General features: G+C 38.5%; 1 protein-coding gene across 2 annotated transcripts in view; it reads left to right on the forward strand.

The window, feature by feature from the left end:
* Nucleotides 1-3,038: 3,038 nt before the first annotated feature.
* Nucleotides 3,039-15,269, forward strand: part of PTCHD1 (patched domain containing 1) — a 47,137-nt gene continuing 34,906 nt past the window's right edge. For both annotated transcript variants that reach the window (XM_015827934.2, XM_029286518.1), the window contains exon 1: nt 3,039-3,389. In XM_015827934.2, the coding sequence (XP_015683420.1) occupies nt 3,039-3,389 (351 nt within the window). The remainder of the gene's footprint in view (nt 3,390-15,269) is intronic.

Genomic DNA, 15,269 nt, shown 5'->3' on the forward strand with positions numbered 1-15,269 from the left:
TTTTCATTCGTCTTCCAGTCTCCTGTCAACTCCATGCCCTGGTTGCCTAGCAGAGGGAGCTGAGCTCTGTAGCATATTTTTCACTGAACACTCAGGACCCATAGTATTTAAGGTGAGTCTTGTTCATCCAGGCGATACTCGATCTGGCATAGAATTCACTTGATGTGTTTTCACCATAGTTAAATGGTTTTGGAGCAAGTTTAGTCAGAGCACACAAATCCCACCACGACAAGGTAAAGCTCCTTAGGGTTGTTGTTGATTTAATCTTCAATTCAATTCACACTCTGGGACTGGTAAAAATTTAACAGTTAAAATCCTCACCAAAGACCTAAGAACTATTAAGATAGCGTCTGAGTATATAGGCAGTTCCAAGTAGGGTATTTTTTTGCAAAATCAGGATATTCAGGACCAATAAGTTCAAAATTTCCATGTATCCACACAGTCCTTTGGGTATTGTTGCAAGGGATCCTATTAGCATTGGTACAACCACTGATTTCCTCCTCCACAATCGCTCAACTTCAATTTGCAAATCACAATATTTTGTTATTTTTTTTCTGGCTGTTTCTCTTCAAATTGTGCATCCCCTACTATTGCAAAATCAATGAATCAGATTTTTTCTTTTCCACAATAGTGATGTCAGGTATGATGTCTGTTTGGATCCAAAAGTCCCACAGGATCTTGACTTGCTCATTTTCAAGAAGTTTGTCAATTTGGTTCCCAGTAATTTTTGCGGCATTCAAAATAAATAATGAGAACGAGAATAATAACAATAATAATAATACACAAAAATGTGAAATCACAGCTACCAGTTCTTTAGCTGGTGTTTGCCTTCATGCACACTGAGTTCTTCTCCAGAACCTGGAATGTCACAATCTTTCTTTTCAACTACAGTTTTTATTATTATGGTTCATTGCAGAATCAGCCAGATATTTAGATTTAGCATTTTTATCCACCTATTGGTCTTTTCCAAGGACATGGGATATTATTGTTTGGTGGTAGTAGTAGTAGGTAGTAGTAGTACTTGTTTGGTAATTCTTAAGCCCGCGTTTCTATTGCATTGCTTTTGGACTCCTGCACGCGCAAGCGCCCATCTACACAAAGACTAACTGCCATTCTCCGTCCGCCTGGTAGCACCTTTTTCCTTGGAGGGAAAAGAGGGGATTTTAGGCAAGTTCCGGGCAAACGGTTAAGGGCACCGGCTTCTGTGCGGCGTCACCTTGTTAATGGGCATGTGCACAGTATTCGCACATGCCCATTTAGGCAAGAGATTGAGCAGTTTTTGCTCTCACACCAGCAAGACCGCTGAAGCCGCGTCGCACCGAGAGAGCCAGGCAGACAGAATCAGTGCGAAAAGAGGAGGGGTGGGGGGTGGGAAGCAGCAGACAGACAGACGGAGCAAGCGAGGGAAGCAAGTGGGAGGGAAGTAAGGAAGGGGGAAACGTGGAATTGCCGAGACGTTTCTGATGCCCGGCATTTGAACCGCCGGATCCTCACTATGCGTTGACAAAGAAGAGCAATCGCTTGAAACCAATGAAATACACAAAACTGTATCTCTGCGCTGCTCCGGTCGGGAAACAATGGGAGCCACGTTCGGCTGCGTACGGATAAGTCCACCTCTCCCAAACGGACTTCTTCGGGGACTCCTTCAAAGGTGAGACTCGAAAACTTTGCCATGCCTTAGGAATCGGTTGAGTGTTCGCTCTCCTCTTTTCCTGGGTGATCTTCCGACACTGATGGGCAGCAGCTACTTCGCTTGGATGGGACGTGCTGGCGGCGCTGACATGTATCTCACCTGAAGGAGGATCCGGTCGTTTTTTAAAGTAATAACAATTACAGCCATCCCAGTTGCGGGATAGGTTCCTTGAAACTGCAACGCCGAGCGAACAAGAAGCTCCGGTTTAGGTATTTGGGCATTGGACATCGGTAATTGGCAGCCAGCAATCGGGACTTCCAGCTAAGTTGCCCACATTGTGTAAGGGGGGGGGGGGGTTGTGTTATCTTATTTAATATTAATTCGGTGCGACCCTCTAGATCCCAGTGCCGGAAAAGAGCCTGGGAAGATGGGGCGAGAAGGCGTTCCTTCGCCTAGTCGCCTGTTCTGAGCCACCTGGGCCATTGACCAGCCTTTCGTACAGCTCAACAACTGTCATGAAAAAGCCGGCAAAGAAACTGCCCCTGAACTCCGGCGGCAGCCTTAGCGGCGGCGAGGGCTTTAAGAAGACGAACCTCTCCCACTTTCGGGGTTTTGACTGAGGAAGGGGCGAGTCTCTTTCCTGGCCTCAATTAGAGGCGCGGGCGGGGGAGGAAAACCATTCATTCAGTTCTGCGGGTCTGTAGTCAGCCGTAGCCCCCGGGTCTCCTCGGGAGCTTCAAGCCAGCGACGGCCTCCGAAAGACCCGGGCTCCCAAAGCTTAATCTATGTGTGGCATTTTTAAAATAAGATTTGCATTTTTATCCCCTCCCCATATCTACCCTTCAACGCTCTGTTCTGTGCGGGCTGCTTAACTGAGTTAGTCAGCAAGTGTGTCTACCGACACCCCCCCCCCCGCCTACACACACACACACACACACACACACACACTTCTGTATTCCCCCATATCTTTCCTGGGTAAACAATTCTCACCCACCCACTTGGTTTGGCAGAAAAAGCTGCCACCATAAAAAGCGGAGAAAAGAAATAGGGGTTGCCATCAATAAGATCTTGACTTCCTCGCTAACCAATCCTCTCCCCCCCCCCCGCGGGCGCGCGATTTTTTTTTTTTTTTTTTGCTCCCGCCGTCTCCCTTTCGGAATCTCTGTTGTTGTTTAAAGTCAGACAATGAGGCGCCGGGAAACTCCCTTCGGCAGCCTGGAGGGAGGCAAAGAGCTTTAGCACCCACCGCGCAGAAAGGGGGAGGGCGGGTTGCCTGCTCGGTCAATTTCAGCCCGCAGGGGAAGCTCCCGCCTGCCTGGGCTCCCCGATGGTTTTGCCTGGGCTCTGGGAGAGCTTCAGATTCCGTCGTGCGCACCTCGCCCTCCTGAGCTGCTTCTGCACTAGAATGTTGCGGCAGGTCTTGCACAGGGGGCTGAGAACGTCTTTCGCTAGACTCGGCCACTTCGTTGCCAGCCACCCGGTCTTCTTTGCCTCTGCGCCCGTGCTCATCTCCATCTTGCTGGGGGCCAGTTTCAGCAAGTACCAGATCGAGGAGAGCGTGGAACACCTGCTGGCCCCCAAACACAGCCTGGCCAAGATCGAGAGGAACCTGGTCAATAGCCTCTTCCCGGTGAACCGGTCCAAGCACCGGCTCTATTCCGATCTGCAGACCCCAGGGAGATACGGCAGAGTCATCATCACATCCTTTGTCAAGGCGAACATGCTGGACCAACACCACACCGATCTGATCTTAAAGGTAAGGATTAGCATTCCCGATGAGTCACCCCTTCTCCACCCCGTTGCTGAAATCCTTTCTTGCCTTCCTGCATGGATCCTTTAAAATGTGTAGAGGTATCTCGTCAGTGGAGTATCAGTCATGTATGCCTGTTCTATAGCCTTCTCTGCTCTGGTCTGCAGTTCATAGTTCTGCAACAGTTGGGTTAACTATGGTTTGCAGAGGAGAATACCTGTACAGATTCCCTCTCCTTTTCAGAGGTGATAAGAGGGAGGGGGGATTGTGAATGAAAGAATGGCACTTCTCTCTCTCTCTCTCTCTCTCTCTCTCTCTCTCTCTCTCTCTCTCTCTCTCTCTCTCTCTCTCTCTCTGCCTCTTGTCTCTCCTGTACAAATTGAGTTAGCGACAACCACTTTTGCTAATTTGGAGTTCAACCTAAACTTCAACATTGATGGTTAACACTTGTAGGTTACTCTTACCTTACTCAAGACCTTCCTTTGATTACATTGGCTATGCAAGTTAATTGAAAATTAAATATAGGGGATGTTTTATTTCCAAAATATTTCTTTCATAGCATTCTAATCATATCATTTTAAAAATTGCTGTATGCTACTTTCACATACACAAATGCAAGATTTGAAATCAGAAGAAATGATTGTTTTTATAGTTTCTTTGTGTAGATATTTAGTGTGTAATGTAATGCAGCAAATTTTACTGAATTGTTCCTGAACTGTATAAAAGGTCCTGCCTATTGCAATATTTTTGTCAATATTTAGTTTGTTGTCTATTTTACAACTGTGTCATACTTTTCAGTACAGATTTGAGATAAAAACATGAAAAAATGCATGGATGGAATCAAGATGAATTAAGTTGATGAAAAGGAATTCTTTTGTGTGTGTGTGTGTGTAATATATATACATACATACATATATAGAGAGTGAGGCTTTGAGCATCCATCTTTACTTTTTAGCATTAAATAACATTTGATAAGCTTTGATGACATACTGCAAAGTAATCACAAACATTTGGACCTTTAGTATCTCTTGCAATGAGAAAATACATATTCATAGAGAGTCCTGCCAGTTCCACTAAAAAAAAACTTGCAATGGAATCCATGATATCAGCCTTTACTGACCACTTTCACACACAGAGAAACACAGAGACACACTGATGTAGCAGTTATAACCAATATTTTCACATGGAAATAAATTGTCAACTAGGAAAACCCTCAGAAATATCAGTGCTTATATTTATTCTGAAAGATATTGCAAGCAGATGTAGGTAATGATTGATTTTTTTCTGGTGTGCTATCTCTAGAAACTTAACTACAATTGTAGCAATAACTATCTTTTCTCAAATAAACAAAATTGTAATAAAAACAAAATTGTAATAACATTAATTATTGAAAAGAAAATTGATTAGTTGAACCTTGTATCATATTCAACATAATCTAAAATAGTTATTGTTAATAAAATAACAGTCAACTATGCACCATTATTATTTCAATACCATCAGCTCTTATACATTGAAGCCATTAGGTACATTAAATGTTATCTCTTGTTCTGTAATCTTAACTGACCAAAAGATTGGTTTAATTGTTCCTTTACTGGATTAGTGCCATGTTCTGCCAAATGTATGGCCTAAGTCTTTGAAAGATGCTGTAGATTTGACTTAAGCAAACAGAGACAGAAAAAATACTGTTCTTGATAGGTTGTAACAATATGATACTCAATTGTGCAGTAAAAGAACATAGAAAAGAAAGATATGAACTAAAATTATAATAACTAATGCTATTAATTGGAGAGTAAGCTACATAGAACAAAGTAGAATTTACTTCCAAATAACACGCATAGGGTTGTGCTACACTTTGTAGTGATTCACATTATTTTATTAGCACATCAGTGAAAAAAGATTCCTTCAGAAAAGATGGTCCAAATAGAAATTTATTGACTATAATATTAAGTTTAAATATAGCTGTCCACTCTATATTTAATATATTTTTATTTAATATATATTCCAATAATCAACAACCATTTCCCCCTTTTTATCAATTTTCATGTCAAAAAAAGTGACATTGGCACCAATGGTGGTGTAACCAAATATTTAAATGTATCTGGAATATCTCAATTGTAAAAGGTGGGAAAGAGGTGGTAAATTTAGTTTACCAAAACCTGAAGTTACTAATGTTTTGCTCCCTGCCCCCCTCTCCCCAGTATTTTAAATTTCAAAAGGAAAATTTCATCTCCCCACTTTTTAGATGTCAAGCCATTGTGTTTTCATCTGATTGACAAATTGTGATATTGGTCCTATAGTTTTGCTTCAGGTCAGTTTCCTGTCGATGGATGTTGGTCTTGGGACATAAGAAAAAACTATATTTGAAGTAATGAATCAGACTTGGCAGAGAAGCGAAAATGCATGAAAACAGCAGCTAAACTATATCAGCCATTGAAAGCTCTCCCAGATCAAGGTAGATCTCAGATACTAATGTTACACCTGCTGCTTATCCTCCAGTGTCAAATAAAAGGCAGTTCTGGAACGCTGGCTGTTAATTTCTGACTTCATTTTAAATATTTCTATGTATCAATTGCTAATTGTTTGAAGATGCAAGAGTGAAGAAATTCCTTTGCATTTATTTTGGTTTTGGGCATAAGTTAATGTAATTAATTTTTAAATGTTCATACAGCAATATAATATCGAGATACATTTTACACCTCCACTTGCAGATGTTTTGGGGCAACTTCTTGGCAGCTGATTCCATTTTTTGTCAGGCAAAATGCTAAAAAAAAGACACTGGTTTTTGGGCAAATCTATCAAGTTACCATTTCTCCTGACAGAGGGTTATTCTAATACAGTACCATAGTTAAAACAATTGAGTTTTTTAATGAATGAATGTATTTCTTATTACAGATAATCCTTGACTTATGACTGTTTAACAATTTTTTGAAGTTTCAGAAAAAGTGACTTACGACCCTTCCTCGAACTTATGACCATTGAACTCCCCTCACAGTCATGTGATCGTAATTCAGGCATTTGGCAACCAATTCACACTGGTTGCAGCATCTTGCAGTCATGTGATTGTGATTTACAACCTTCTGACAAGCAAAGTTGATTGCAGAAAACAATCACTTAATCACTGTATGATTCACTTAACAACCACGGTAAAAATGGTTGTAAAATCAATGCCAGTCATATAAATTTCATTCCCAATTGTGAACATAAGTCAGGTACCATTGTATGTATACTTACTCAGAGGTCTCATAGTGTTAAGCAGAATCTATTCCTTACTTACTAATTAGTGTGTACAATAATATAATTATTTTAAAAAATGGAATCTCAATAGAATTTCTGAGCAGTAGCTTCCCAATGGAACCAAACAGTTAGAATTCACTATTTTGTGACCAGGAAGCTTTTTATTGTTGTTTTTGTTAGAAGCAACTCTTGTATGGTCAATAAGGGTGTGGGGGCAGTTTTGTTCGTTTCTTGTTTGAAATTCATTTTAGGGTATTAGCATAACAACAAAGCATAAAAGAGAGTATAATTGCCCCAAACAATAAGAGATATAATTTGACAACAGTACTTTGAAAATAATTACCTTGTGTAACATCTGTCTGTCTGTCTATCAGGTTTATAATGTTTATTTTGCTTTCCTATGGATCTAAAAGCAAATAAATATTTTCACCCATTTCTTCTTTTAAAGAAACCTAGATCGGGTTTGTTCTACCAAGTGGTCTTCAGATATGTTGAATATCAATTACCATAATTAGCCTTCTAGCATTAACAAGAGTCACCTGCCATTAGGATCCCTTTGTTGGATTAGAAATCTTTATCAAAAGGTGAAAGCAAACATATTGTCTGTGGGAGGTGTATTAAATCTGTGCAATTGATTGTGCTGATTTTGGATCTTCTGTCAAAGGTTAAAACCAAAATTAAAACAAGAGCCCAGTATTTACAGTAAGACTGAGCAGTTTAGTATCAAATATAGGGTGGATTCTTTACAACCCATGAAAGTAAATTTACTTTTCAAAGTAGTGTTTTGTTTTCCTTTGCTTATTTACACACTTCTGTATTACTACCATGATTTATTTTAGCTGCTCTTAAGAAGGGTATTGCAACCTTAGTATTTTTAGACAGTCCATTAGACAATACAATATTCAACCATGACACAAAACCAAACTAATTTAATTTTTGCTTGTTCAGCAATCTGCAAGTATGGTGAAATGGGTATAAGTATTTGAGTAAAATATCACCACAATATATGATTAAGAGAATCATGGATTATCATTAAGCCCAAACTGAAGTGCTATGGTTTGTTATTGAATGGCAATAGAGCATATCCCTGCAATATGTTGTTATAAATAATTTGATTCAAGTGAGTAAACACATATATAACAACTGGCTCTTTTTTGGAAGAAAAATATTGCTAGACCAGAATGAATAAACTGATGTTCAGCCTAGACAAGAGACAGTTATTGGGGGCAAGGACTATGCTGAAAAGAAAGTAGATTTTTCCCCCATGAATGAAGACATACACTTCCTGTCTCAAAACAACACTTTTGCAGTTTGTTATCTTCCTCATCTCCAACTTTATTATAAAACCAACCCTTCAGAATACAAAGGTTAGGGCATTAAGACCTGTTTCTTAGGGTATCCCAGATAATGTACAATGAACATGCTAAATACAAAGCATCTTTTTGTTACAAGGAAGAGTATAGGATCTCCACTTCAATTCAAAAGGTATTGGAGAACTGCAGCAAATGTGAATAGACAGAGAATATTATATTCCCATGGTCTTTTAATCATAAAAGTACAGTCCAAATTTCTGGATGCTGGAATAAATGTTTAGTCACAGTGGACAAATTAAAATTAAATTTATAAGTTCAAGCAATGATAAGCGTGTTGGGGAAAGGGAAAATTACTCTGAGGAATATTGGTAAATCCCAGGAAATCCCTATTTGTCACTCAGGTCAAGGTAATGTAGGAAATAAATGGAGACACCTGTGATAAAACAAAGTGAAAAAGGAGCTTCTTGGATGTGAAAAAGGAGCCCCATCCTGCTGCAAGATCTTTGGGAATCAGAAGTGTTTCACTTGATCTACTCTAGCCCGTGTATTAAAAAAAATGTGGTACCTCATAAAATGACTGGCATATTCTCATTTTGACCAGCGATGGATGGTGATGTTCAGTCTAAATTCTCAACCTATAATCCTCAGCATACCACCCTGAGATCTGCTGCAGGATGCTGTTCTGGCATTTATGAATGGTCTAAGATATTTTGCTGCCCAGGAGAGGAGAGCTGAATTCCACTCAAATCAAGATGGCAGGGATCAAGTCAGTCAAGTTATTTTGGCACATGAACAGATAATTCCACAAGTACCTCTGGCAGTAAAAATAAATCAATTAATTTGTTTTTGTCATTACAAGATACTCATCTAAGATGATTGATTCCATTAATCAATTGATTCCATTAATCAATCATCTTCCTCAGAGTAACCTTTTTATACTTAGAATTCATCTTTAATCCAAGCATTTCTGAACAATTTTTTCATATTCATATTTATCACATATTTACTAGAACTGGATCCCAATCTACTTGCTATAGGCCAGAATTTTTAAGGAAAACAGCTTGGCAATACTGAACTCTACTTCCTGTGTTTTCGGCAACATATATGTGTTTCAGTTTCAAAAATATACATATACAGAATTATTAACCACCTGAATTTGAACACCCATTTTTCATGCACTCAAGTGGCTCTGGGTAACAGCCTTTGCTGGCGTATAAATATGTGATGCAAATCTTTTTTCACACTTAATTGACATGAATGAATTGCACTTCACCCATGGAGACTTCAAAATATAAAACAGATTTCTTGAGATATTATGTAACCAACGAACTTTTGCTGAGAGAAAAATTGCTAAAAAAATTTCTTGGGAATTATGCGTCCTCTTTCTTTTCATTATTATTAGCATTAATATTAAAATCTCAGTCCTGCTGTTCCTGAAGCCGGGTCATTTATACATCATTTATACAACTGATTAACAAAAATAGTTTTATGATTGTTCACAGGAACTTATTAAAACAGTCAATATAAAACATGGAAGAGAATAAAACAGTACAATAGAAAACATTAAAATACTAACTTCATCTTAAACATTTAAATCATGTAAAGAAAATGTTAAAACTTTCATCAGATATGAAAAAACCTTCTAAATTGTGTTGTGCGCACTCCACAATTGGATTCTGAAAACTAAAATTTGTCTGTTTAGTAGCCATTCACCTTTACTGAATTAATGGAAACACCCATAGAATAATTTCTGTGGATCTTAAGATTTGAATAAAAATTTGTATAAATTTGGATCGTAAGACTTGCATAAATGTCTACAGGAAGTGACAACCATCAGATAACCTGGCATTACATTTTTATGAGTTAGGAGGCCATGTAAATATGATACATAAATAAATAAAATAATTCAGTTAAGAATGGAAATTGGTAACTAGCAGATGTTACTGAACTACTGTCAGCAGCTCCAATCATGAATGACTTTGGCAGTTGTAGTTTTATCAACATCTCAGTGACAAGTTCCTCATCCTACTAAGGTTTAAAACAAAGGTTTTGTGACCTGGAATGCACTTTTTCTTATATATTTAATAGTTGTTATGGCTATTAGGATATCAGCAAATATGACAATATCATGCCAACATAAGGGACTTTTTTGCCTTTTCAACTTGTCTTTTGAAGCAGTGCTTATTTTATTTGTTTTCCCCACTGAAAATTGTTGAATGCAGGTCTTAGGTCCAATCTTCAGTCTCTGTGGAAAAGTGATTGAAACTCAGTCAGTGTTAACTATACTGTGCTCAGTGGCCAATAATATGACATAATGTAAAGCTCCAGGCAATGTGATTAATGGCCATGATTGATGAGGATAATGGATGTTTGATTTTGTAACTAATCATATTTGGAAAGTACTAACCAATATAACAAAACACTCTGAAATTTAGGATTATAAATGACTGAAATCATTTTTACACTGTGCTCTAAAAGAACTACAAAAACCATCAAGCCATGCATATCCATATTTATACATATACAATATACAATATATTTAATGTATTGGAACATTTAATATATACTATAATTTGTGCCATATTTGGCAAGGGTCAACATGAAAGAGTATTGACAAACCTAAATGAATTTTGCAAATCGTCACAAGTCCAGGCTATCACATTTAGGTAATACCATTGTCATTGCTTACCAATAGCTATGCATTTTCAAATATTCACAACATAGTCTATGCTTATCCACACTTTTAAACATTTAAAGTAACTATTAGATGGTGATGCACCTAACAGGAGCAAACGTGGCCATCCAAAAATAGGACTGTAATATCTACATATTCAAAACAATACAGCTGTGTATATCCTTCTAGTTCAGTGGTTCTCAACCTTTTTAATGCCGCGACCCCAACCGGTCGTAAGTCGAGGACTAAACCAGTCGTAAGTCGAGGACTAAACCAGTCGTAAGTCGAGGAATACCCAACCGGTCGTAAGTCGAGGACTTTCCCTGCCCGGGAGCGCCACATGCGTGGTTCCGCCCCCTGCACCGGCCGAGGCATAGCTGGCAAGCGGCAGAGACGGAGCAGGCCGACCACCAGCTGGCCCAGCCCAAGGGAGGTAAGGCACCCGCCGGTAAAGGGGGGAAAAAATGGCAGACAAAAAAAATGGCAGACAAAAAAAATGGCGGACAGCCTTGCTTGGCGACCCCCATGAAATGGTCGATTGACCCCAAATGGGGTCCCGACCCACAGGTTGAGAACCACTGTTCTAGTTTGTAGTTTAGAAGGAGCAGATTAAAAAAAAAATTAACCTGTAAGGGCCAAGATACATGGATGTAGAAGTAAACTCTACAGATTAAAAAAAGAAGGAAATGCACCTTTAATTCAGTTTTTCCACTTTCCAAATATACATTCACTCCACTAGAGCTGAAAATTGTTCAGATTATGGACTACCAGTCATTAACCCTTCTGCTCTGCATATCATAGTAGGAAAAGGCTTCAGGAAATAGCATGGCGAAACAAGTCCTTTACATTTTTTTTTACTAAGATTTTTTTTCTACTCCACACATTTAAGTACATAGCTGAATAGAATATTGTACTTCATTTCCAGATTGTAATTTTGCAATGGATTCTTTGATTGTAGCATTGGAGTGGGGGGTTTTATTGCAGATACTAAATATCCATACAGAATCAGATTTGTGCAAAGTCACTATTACAATAATCAGTGGATTTGTTGAACTGTAACACACTCCCTGTAAAATTGAAGCAATCGATCTATAATATATTCTCGTCTTCTTATCAGTCACTTTTTGCATTCAGGTGTTTGCAAATCACCAGGGCAGAATCAGAAAAATAGATTTGTTTTGAAACAACCTCTTAAATTTTGCTTCTGGGACTTGTGCCATTGACATTTGCAACATTTTCCCCCTCGAAGCCCTGAGGAGATAATTTTTCTGTTTAATGAGAGAACCTAAAGTCTTCCGGTAACAATTCTCATATAATGACATGGCTCCAGGGGGCTCCGGCTTCGTGAAGAAAAATGTGTTCCATCATGAGAGTTTTTAACCCTGCCCGCATAGAGCATCCTCTTTAGTTCTTCTAAGCACAGGTTGCTCTTTGTCCTTGGCCTCAAAGTCAGTCTGTAAACAACTAGAGGGCAAAATTTATAGTTCCACAGGACTGTCACAAGTGTCAGGCTGTCATATCGGCAATGTTTTTCTATTCTTGTCAGATTACTCACACTGCTGGAGCTAAATAAATCCATCACCCCTAATTTTATATGGTGATCTATTTATTGCCACATGTCTAATGACACAGTATAATTTAGAGTAACAATGTACCATATTATCCTGAAAAATGTTTTGCACAAAGGACCTCAAAGCAAAAGCAAAAATGAACATACTTAAATCTCAAGTACAGGTAAACTAAAAGAATGAGGACTGACAAGCTGTTTTTGAAATACAGAAAATATTTCCCATTCTACACTATTAGTGAATATAGTTCTATATTCATCATTAATATCAGCTTTAATCATAACTGGGTCTTAATTCCAGACTTCTTAATTCTATACTTTAAATATGGGAATTAGAATGTAGCTTTAACTGTGCAATTAGTCTAGGACTGCAAGATTTGTGCTTCCTGTCCTCTTGTTAGTTTCCAGATTTTTGGAAACACTTCAGTGGAACTTGTTTCTTCTTCTCATCGAACCTTTGGACCTACTCAGTCACTGTCTTGGTGTTTTCAGAGAGAAAACATAAAAAGAAACTTTTTCTTTGCTTTTTCACTCTTGCTTCTTTATAGCCAGTCAGATGAACACATGGTAATAGTAAGATGAACAATACATTTGATAAGCTGATGCTTTAATGCTTGTAAGGTAGATGACATCATGAGCTAATTTACAGCTTCCCATAACTCTGGCAGATCCACATGTGCTTTACCACCTATAAAGCATTTCTGTTTTGCCTTTTATTAAAACATACAGTTTAGTACTCTGAAATTCCATGGCACAGTTTTAATTAAGCTCCCAAACAACGCTTAAGATTTTTTAAGAGTCTGAGAGCCTAGGATTCCAAAATAAATCCTGGATTTAATCTAGAAGAACCATAACAATCTGCTTTGAGGACAAAGATACAGCTTGACATTACTATTTGGAAACAAACTTTCTAGATGAACAAAATTAGCATATTTAATAGGGGAAGTATTCATTCCAAAGGCACTATCTTTCCTATTTTAAACAGGTGTAACTGCCTGCAGATTATGCATACTGTTCCCTTGCCCAACCCAGAAGAACTGGTCCAGATAGCTCTTATCCTCTGTATTCAGCCTTTTCTGTTCTGTGGCTTTAACCTCCAAAGCAAGGCAAGACCTCATCCTGAAGCCTTCTGGGCAGGGCTGTTACTTTAATCACGATCGCCCTTCAGGGACATCTTTGCTTGCTGTTGATGATTCTGGCTCATCATTTTTTTCCCAACCAGCTTGTCTTTCAATTCAGCATCCTTTCAGGCACAGATCCATTCCCAGTGTTGCCAACATTAACTAATTAATAGTATGAACTGTCAAAGTGACCATTTCTCATTTCAAATTTCTGGCCAGATATGTTCTTTATAGGCTTCTAATTCACAGTTCAAATATACTGATGTTTGATTGATCCAAGTGGTACTTACTCTCTCTAGTAAATGTTTAAGTCTCCTTTGCATTATCGATGCAAACAAGGTAAGGTTGTTATCTCATGTATAGTACAAGTATCGGCTCTAAACTTCTATCCTGCTTATGTGTACTCATAATACCTGTTTTTTCTCAGGATTCTGCTGCACAGGTGCAGAGGGCAGACATTTGATTATAAGAAGTGACACAGTGTTTTAAGAAGTTGCAGACAGAGTCCTTCTTTTAATTTGAAGTGCTACACAGCCCTATTATGCACAATAAATATGCATATTTTCTTTAGTGCCTGGGACTATACTGGAGGTTCTCTTCTTCAACTTGCCAGCCTTTGCGTTAAGAATACCAAATGAAACTCTTCTGTTAGCAATGTTGATTAGTTGTAGGTATAGCATTCAGACTCTTCCTCAATGCTAAGCAGAGTGGTGCCTGTGCCAGCCCAAGCAATTTACCACCAGTGAGACCGTCATCCATAATGGCTAACAGGGTCATTAACAACAGTCTTTGCTACCTTCTCCATGCTATTGTTTGTTCTTTTTGTACTGCTCATTCTACTATGACAGAGGTTTTCAAACTGGCTGACGAATTCTGGGAGTTGAAGTCTATGAGTCATAAAAGGGCCGAGTTTGAAGACCCCTGTACTGTGGTTTCAGAGGATTTCAAGAAATCTTGTACAATATAGTTATAGACCTAGGAAGTATTTCTATGTAATATCCTTAAGCACATTCTGTACTATAATTTATCCTTTTGGGGGGGGCAGGATTCAATCTGGGTCGGTCACCGACAACCGACCCAGATTGGATCCTGCAACATTATCCTGGGACACATATATTCACCTTTTTTTTTTGTTCAGATCCTTCTCTCATTTTTTGCATGATATATTATTACAAATTGATGATGATCTTTATTTAGGCCCCTAGTATACTAAATAAGCAGGTACAGTGGTTTTTCATGCAGAAGTATTTCATACATAAGATGGACATGATTTTGCATTTGAGGGCATTCAGGTAAAAAAATATTTTGTGAGAAATGGGAAGAATTTGTGAGCAAAAGGAAATTGCTTACAAAAAGTATTTAGATCACAACATGTTCAGGTTCATGACTGCTTTTCATTCTATCCTAAAACTCCTCACGGACAATTAGCATACAGCTTTCTTCCTCTTGGTGCTTTCTTTTTCATCTATCTTCTCCTTGCTAAGACTTCGTTTTCCCAACTGATTGTAACTGATGGCTTGGCTTTACCACTGACATGTTCTTTTTCATTGGCTCTGTTCCTGAAAGAGGTCTACAATATGTCTCTCTCTTTCTTTCCAACCTTTCTAAACAGGATTTAACCCTTTTCCATATTATAAATTAGGAATATATAGAACACTATAAATCAATCTGCTTTACAGTCTTAGAGTCTTTACAGTGTATCAGGAAGCATTCTGCCCTGGTATATCCTTTCCATATTCTGTAATTTCCCCAATATAAACAGTTATTATATAAACATATGTTAGAAGGTAAGTCTTCATCCTGGTTCATCCAAGCCGGGAATAAATAAGCAAACATGGCGACTGCTTTGGGAAGAAGGTTACAGTTTATTGCAGAAGACAGATAAGCAGCAGAGGAGAAGAAAAGAGAGTGAGCACATGGGCAGACGGTCTTTTTATACCCTCTAGCCCTGCCTGGAAGTTTCCTGTTCCTGTGGCA

Source organism: Protobothrops mucrosquamatus, unplaced genomic scaffold (assembly GCF_001527695.2).
Source record: "Protobothrops mucrosquamatus isolate PMUCROS unplaced genomic scaffold, P.Mucros_1.0 scaffold_217, whole genome shotgun sequence".
Taxonomy (NCBI): Eukaryota; Metazoa; Chordata; class Lepidosauria; order Squamata; family Viperidae; genus Protobothrops; species Protobothrops mucrosquamatus.